This window comes from Lactuca sativa, chromosome 2 (assembly GCF_002870075.4).
Source record: "Lactuca sativa cultivar Salinas chromosome 2, Lsat_Salinas_v11, whole genome shotgun sequence".
In the NCBI taxonomy this organism is placed as follows: Eukaryota; Viridiplantae; Streptophyta; class Magnoliopsida; order Asterales; family Asteraceae; genus Lactuca; species Lactuca sativa.
Window position 1 is genome coordinate 227,241,303 of NC_056624.2, and position 7,205 is coordinate 227,248,507.

The window sequence follows — 7,205 nt, forward strand, 5'->3', positions numbered from 1 at the left end:
CGTTAATAATTGACGTTTTTAATAGTTATGGAAAATAAAATAAAAGTAAGAGTTCGGATAAGAACAATACGATCGCGTCGGGTTGTATGAACACAAGTTTCATTATTTTTGTATATATGGAACCCATTTAGATATCTTTGCGAATCGGCAACAGTGATCGGGAATTCAGGACCCATCCCACAATATGACAATATGGCTTAATATTGTTGTTTATTTGAAACCCTGAAATTTTATTATATTACAACTTAACAGGTTGATATAAATAATAATTTCTAATATGCAATTGAAAATAGACGATTACAAGTTTTAAATGTTTAGATAACAAGATTTCATAAACATTTATTGAGTTAAATAAAAAATTGTTGATAAATTAATCTTTCCTATTTATTCATTTATTTAAGAAATTTTTCATAAGTTATTTACTTTATTACTAGTATAAATATAATTTGTCAAACACTAAAAAATACATTGTCAATGTTTTGGTACCGAGAAACTTAATCTAAACAAATTTTTAATATCTTTTTTTACAACGCATAAACTAATAAGTTGTGTTACTAAAAAGATCTAAGTTGTTTTAAATAAGCAACCGGAGACAAATTGATTTCCGGTTCATAATGAATATTAAAAAAGATTTGAGTCAAAATTTTAAAAAATTTAAAACTAAAAAAATGAACCAAGTATGATTAGTTCTTGTTTGGTCCGGTTTTTAGTTGGGCTTTTTATTTAATCAATTTTTGCGCACGATATGATTTTAAGATTAATTATTATACCATGCAACTCGATTAATGTCTAACATCCATCATGCATCGACCATACATGTGATCCTCATAAACCCAATTGCCACAATAACTTTAATTATTATTGCAACTCGATTGTATTAGGCTAAACTCCAATTTCATTCCATATCAATTAAACATGACATATGTCTTTTTAAGTTTTAACAATCGAGCCCTCTGGTAACCATCATCACTCTAACTCTTTCCACATCATGTACACGACCCACTTTCCCATAAATCTGCATCAAAAGCTTAAAATTATGATCATTATCGGGTTCCAACTCAAACAGATTTTCAGCAGCAATTTCCCCAATTTCTACGTTCTTATAAACATAACAAGCGTGTAATAAAGCTCCCCAAACAGTTGGACCAGCTGCAAATTGCATTTTATCAGTAATCACTTTGTAAGCTTCAACAATCAATCCAGCCCTACCATAAAGATTCACAAAACATGCATAGTGTTCCATACTTGGAATTATCGCGTATTTTTCTGTCATGTTACAAAACAACATTTCCCCATCTTTCACCAATCTCAAATGAGCACATGCTGTTAATACAGAAACGAATGTAATGGCGTCGGGGGAAGTATTGGAATTCAACATACGATTGAAGTATGAAAGGGCATTTCGGTGGTTTTTGTGTACTGAAATTATGGTGTTCCATGAAACCAAATCTCTTTCAGGCATTTCATCGAACACCCATCGTGCTAAATCCAACCTGCCATGATTTGAGTACACAAGCATCAGAGAATTGGCGATTGGTAGATTCCATTCTGTTCCCTTACGAAGAACCCATCCGTGAATTTGGGATACGAGTTTTTGTGACAGCTCAGCTGTGAGGATTGTGGAAATTGAAATGGAGTCTGGCTCGTACCCGTCTTGTATCATGAATCGAAATATGACCAAAGCGTCGAATAAGAGTTGGTGTTTCACGTACCCTGTAAGCATCGAGTTCCAAGAAACTATATCTTTTGAAGGAATTTTATCGAACACTTTGCGTGCTTTCACAATGTCACCACACTTAGCGTACATGTCAACCAACCCGTTAAGCACAAATCCATCGTTCACATACCCACAACGAATAATCTCACGGTGAACTTGTTGCCCGACGTGAATCAAGCCCATGCCACCACAGGCTTTAAGAACACGAGGAAACGTGAACCCATCTGGGTCTACACCCTCTTCCACCATTTGAAAATATAAAGCCAATGCGTCTTCGTACAATCCCGTTTCGGTATAGCCTGATATAAGTGAATTCCAAGCAAAAGCAGATGAGTTTCTGCCATACATATAGTCGAACACTTGGTGGGCTTCTTCGATATAACCGTTAGACGCGTATAATCTAAGAAGCTTTGATGAAACACCTACGTTTCTGCGAAGAAGTGTTTTTGGTATTAAGCGGTGAATCCGGATACCTTGTTCAACAGCTTCCAAACGAAAGCAAGTTTCAAGGAGCGAAGAAAACATACTGGGATCATCGATCTGTATGCCATTTTTGACAGCGGCTTCAAGGTCATCGACAACGTTGTCAAGTGCTTCAAGTTTAGTTTGCGGCAAACGCTTTTGGTTTACAAGAAGTTGCGTTGGAGATAATTTGGCTAATGATAATTTCTTAATTTGATTTTGATTTTTGTTGAAAGAAAATGCGTTGAGGATTTGACACTGGATAATACTAGCAACAGCCATTTAAGAAAGAAAAACGGGCTTTCTAGGAGGCACTTGTTATAATAACAAAGAAAATAGGGAAAATACCACAAAAGATGGGGGTAGCCTTATTGTTAGTTTATGTTGGCCTTTTTGTGTAATATGTTGGCCTTCATTTTCATTTCATTGGAATACATACTCATACTCATATATCATATTCATGTCCACATTTTGCTTTTTTTTTTTTTTTCTTAAAGGATACTAATTTAATTTTCCCATATTGAATATTTATCAAACAGTGTTCTTGTTTTAAAAGTCAAAAAGTTGAGTTGGGTTTGATAACACTTCACTTTCACAGGACCTATAGTCCTATATTATGGTTGGTATTATAATTAAGATACAACATTCTTTAACAAGTCAAAAAATAGGATTATTTATAGTTTACAAAAATAAATAAAATAAAATGCTTATTTTAAAAAATAATTGTCTCTGTAAGATAAATAAACATAGCAATGTAGTTTGATGTGTGTTTCCACAGTAGCAACAAAAATCAATCAGGTTTCCTGAATGGAACCTGATTGGCAATGTACTTTAAAATAAATGATTTTTATAAAGTTTGATGCTTTTTGTTAACAAAAATGTGACTCAACAAATGTTAGTGTCTTTAGGTTGCTGTTAGTAACAAGTTACAGTTGTGGATATAGAAGAGGATTTGAGCATCATCAGATTCAACAATGGTTTTAATACAACTTAGCCCCAACCACACAACAATGGCTTTTGTGTTATTTTCCCTAACAAATAACAAAATACAGAGATTCTTATTTCCCCTATAACCAGTCCAAGATTGATTTATTGACACACACAGATATTACAACATTTTCCATCATCTTTAGAAAGGCAATATTTTAATGACATAGGTTTGTCAAACTAAAAAAACAACCTTGTCAAAAAATGTTTTTTTTCTCTTGGGCATCATGGTGTATGTAGGGATGAAAAAATAGGCCGAACTCGTTCAAAGATTTCGTCTTCTGTTCCTATGGCATTAATCTGCATCATTTTTTTTTATTTAAAAAATGAAATGAGTGATTATTTTGCATATATAGATATTTTAAAGATATTGCTTAAAAGTGTGAGTCAGAAATCAGAACCTTGTAAAGCTTCCCTTTCTCAGTGTAGTATTTAATAACAGGTAAAGTATAAGCTTCAAACACTTTAAGTCGTTCCATTGTGGTATCAATATTATCATCAATTCTCCCCTGTCACAAACATTTTTAGAATTGTACAAGAATCTAGAAATAAAGAAAAAAAGAACAAAAAACAAAAAACAAAAAACACACACACCTGATTACGATGTAGTACTCGTTTCAGCATCTCCTCTTCATCACAGTCAAAGAAAAGTACAACTCCCGGTTCTATTCCAATCTAATCTTACAAATAATTTGTAACAACAAAACATGATAAGATTTTTCATTTTTAATGAACAAATAAATAATATATTTAAGTTATTAAAATACAAAGGAAAGGATGTAGTAATGTAACTCACAATCTGTTCATAAGCCACACGATTCTCCTCACTTCTTGGGAAACCATCGATTAGGAATCTATCCGTTTCATTAGATTCAATGGTACGTTTTAGCAGTTTCACTGTCACTTCTGAAGAAACAATTTTCCCTTTTGTAATTGTCTCCAAAATCATTTCACTGAAACCATAAATCATATTTAATATTATTTATTGAGTAAAAAGGTGGAAGTTGAAACGGGATATTTATTTCACATACCCATATTCAGTGTTGGAAGATATTTCGTTTCTCAGTAAATCTCCAACACTTAGATGTGTGAATCCATACCTCTCAGCAATCCTTGCACATTGAGTGCCCTTTCCAACACCAGGGCCTCCTATTATATTATATTATTAAACAAACAAAAACATCTCCACTTTAAATTTTCTTCATGCATGTAATGTGTTTTTAGTTACCTAATACAAAGTTAATGCTTGGAGTCCTTGCTTTTGACAGGATTCCACCTTCTGCCTACATCAAAATTCATAAGAAGATGTTAAAATGATCATATTGGTTCAACTAAAATATAAATAATTTTTGAACTTTAAGTTGAATTATATAAAAGACCTTTAACGATCTAATTGTACATAGTGACATACCGGTTTCAGGAATGTTGTTGTGCTGAATGCTTCAAGAAAACTCAATCCATATGCCACCTTTGTCAATAAGAAAGATATAACCAGTTTATGTAAATGACTTGCATAACAAAATCATCTGTATACAAATACAATCTTGTGAATGTCTACATGTATCGATCTTCTTAGTTCTACCACAGGTGAAGATTATAAATCCCTATATAACAGAACCAATCAATGTTTTGAATCTACAACTAATAACTTGTTAACTAGCTCCAAATCAAAATTTTCAACATCAGTACAAGATTGTCTCATACATACACATCACTGCAAATGTATCAACATCCAAGTGAAAGCATCCAATCACAGTAACGTGTATTGCCTCACAAAGGTATATGTCCTTTTTAACTCGAACTAGAGTACTAATAGCAACAATGGAGCTCAGGCTTTAAGGTTAATCAAACTATCAAAGCAATTCAACATCTCTATTTTAACCATACCAGATCAACCAAGCTTATACAGATATCAGATAAACAACATAAAATTAACTTCAAATCTTTTGGTAAAACTATAGATATAAACAGCAGCAAAATCGAAGCATTCTCAGAACTAATCAAAGGAATAAACTCCTGTACCTGATTAAGCAGAGATGGTTTGGCCGCCGACAAAAAAGTTGACAGTAAACTGGGTCGCCTCAACATTTCTCGATCTCAGATACACCTCTATGTATGTATGTATGTACTTGAAGTTATGAGATGTATAGGAGCACTTGGTTCGGATTAGAAAGTCAAAACTGAGATCAGTTAAGTTGTAGATAGTAGCGTTCCTCACCTCCCAAGCTTGTTTTTCACGGCGTGTTTTCCTGATTGGGGGCAAATGGTTAACGTGATCGGAATCAATTTCACATAGGCATTTTGTCGAACACCTTCCGCGCCATGTGCAGCTGTCTACTGTCGTTGGGTGCTTCAATTTTGTTGGAGCTTTTTGTATTATTCGAGTTGTGTAGGGGGTTAAACGCCATAAAGTGTAGAATCAATTGAAAGTTTGGTCAATCAACATGAAAAGTCCGTTTTACAAAAATCAAAAACCTTTGCTCAAGATTTGAACTTCTATTGATATTAGAGCCACCATTTCTTATACACTTACAAGTTATACCCGGCCAAAAGCGGTTTAACCCAAGTGCGGTTTTGGGCTGCCCGGTTAATGCTCCTCTAGCCCAATTGTTTTGTATTGGTTTCGATTTTCTATTAGAAAAACAATAGACTTTATGACGAAAGGAAAAAAAAAAAAAAACTTATGTTTATTCCATAAGAAGTGAATGTTTTTTCTTTCCATGGATTATTATAATGAGAAATTAAATATCTTCCTATATTTTGTTCCTATCAATCCTTCTACCTATTTAAATGATGACATGTGTCATATTAGTATCCTAAAATATCATTAAATTTCATTAAATGAGCATGAAATGTTACACATGTCACCATTTTATTGGATAGAAAGATATATAGGAATAAAAAATAGGAGGATATTCTATTATAATTACAAAACTAGTTGTGCTACCCGTATATTATACGGATTGACCAAAACAAAATATTAAATACAAATGATTAAACGACAAGTTTATTTGTTTGAAATTTGAAATAAGTAAAAATTATGAAAAAAAAAAACATTAAAAAACATGAAAAACTTAAATTAAAATTATGTGTTTAGTTGTCAAACCCGTGTATTAAATGTGCTAATTATAACAATATGTTAAATACAAAAATTTCAACTGTAAATTTATTTAAAATTGAAATTGAAATTGAAGTTTGAAATTCGAAATTTGAAATTTGAAATCAATATAATTATTATGGTATGTTTAATTTATAGAAACTAAATTAATGATATATTAAAAAATAAAAATGAAGTAAATGACAAGTGGAAAATAAATATTTAAAAATTATGATAAAATGACATGTGGCGTAATGCATGAGAGAATGACATGTGGTAAAATTATTTTCATTTATTAGGTAGGATTTTAAATTCATATAGCGTTCAATAAATATTAATCTTTAAAATTTTCAAGACATCGTATAAATGAATTTTTTTTATTTCCAAACAGTAAATAAAAAATATTCTTTTATTGTAATTATATTTTAAGATTTTCGTATTAGTTGGTTCCTTTAATTTTGTAACTTTTTTTACATCATATATAACTATTTTTAACTATTTTCAAAACATATACAATATAACTTGAACAAAATAAAATATATTTATGTATAATTATGTTATAATTTATTTTTATTCAATTATTTTTTTTAAGTTAATATTTTTTTATTTATCAATTTTATTTTAAACAAACAACATATTTGAAAGACTCATTTTATATTTCTGCGACTTAATAAATCATGACAAATGAATGTAATTACATGCTCATTCATTCATGTTATTTGTTTCATTCCTTCATGATTACATTCACTAATACTATTAATTAAATTAGATTATGACCCACATAAAACGCGAATGAATATATAAAAGTATAAAAAGTTGACACAATAATTAAAAAAAAGTAATATAAATAGAATTAGCTTTATTGGTAAGATTGAAAAAAAACAATAAAATGTTTGAATATCTATAATCGATGAAGGACCTCTTTGTAAACAACGTCTTTTG

At 31.0% G+C, this 7,205-nt stretch overlaps 2 protein-coding genes across 3 annotated transcripts; both read right to left on the bottom strand.

The window, feature by feature from the left end:
- Window positions 1–872: 872 nt before the first annotated feature.
- Window positions 873–2,618, bottom strand: LOC111910849 (pentatricopeptide repeat-containing protein At4g25270, chloroplastic). The gene has a single exon (XM_023906659.3). It carries the CDS (start codon window positions 2,459–2,461, stop codon window positions 938–940), a length of 1,524 nt encoding a protein of 507 aa, XP_023762427.1. The 5' UTR covers window positions 2,462–2,618; the 3' UTR covers window positions 873–937.
- A 500-nt stretch (window positions 2,619–3,118) lies between these two features.
- On the bottom strand, window positions 3,119–5,766 carry LOC111910851 (UMP-CMP kinase). 2 transcript variants are annotated; one of them, XM_023906660.3, is made up of 9 exons: window positions 5,385–5,766; window positions 5,189–5,275; window positions 4,578–4,634; window positions 4,395–4,449; window positions 4,198–4,315; window positions 3,963–4,119; window positions 3,761–3,841; window positions 3,568–3,675; window positions 3,119–3,466 (listed from the first exon to the last, which is right to left on the bottom strand). In XM_023906660.3, exons 2-9 carry the CDS (start codon window positions 5,252–5,254, stop codon window positions 3,392–3,394), a joined length of 717 nt encoding a protein of 238 aa, XP_023762428.1. In that variant the 5' UTR covers window positions 5,255–5,275; window positions 5,385–5,766; the 3' UTR covers window positions 3,119–3,391. The 2 variants fall into 2 exon arrangements, with proteins under 2 accessions (XP_023762428.1, XP_042755556.1); XM_042899622.2 differs by having other exon boundaries at window positions 5,189–5,754.
- Window positions 5,767–7,205: the final 1,439 nt, after the last annotated feature.

What these genes read in the sequence shown, in the direction of transcription:
- LOC111910849 (XM_023906659.3), bottom strand. Translation starts at nt 2,461, where the DNA reads ATGGCTGTTGCTAGTATTATCCAGTGTCAAATCCTCAACGCATTTTCT.
- LOC111910851 (XM_023906660.3), bottom strand. Translation starts at nt 5,254, where the DNA reads ATGTTGAGGCGACCCAGTTTACTGTCAACTTTTTTGTCGGCGGCCAAA. An exon ending in AACCATCTCTGCTTAATCAG is followed by an intron (nt 4,635 to 5,188) that starts GTACAGGAGTTT and finishes TTATTGACAAAG; the next exon opens with GTGGCATATGGATTGAGTTT. An exon ending in TCTTCCAACACTGAATATGG is followed by an intron (nt 4,120 to 4,197) that starts GTATGTGAAATA and finishes TTATGGTTTCAG; the next exon opens with TGAAATGATTTTGGAGACAA.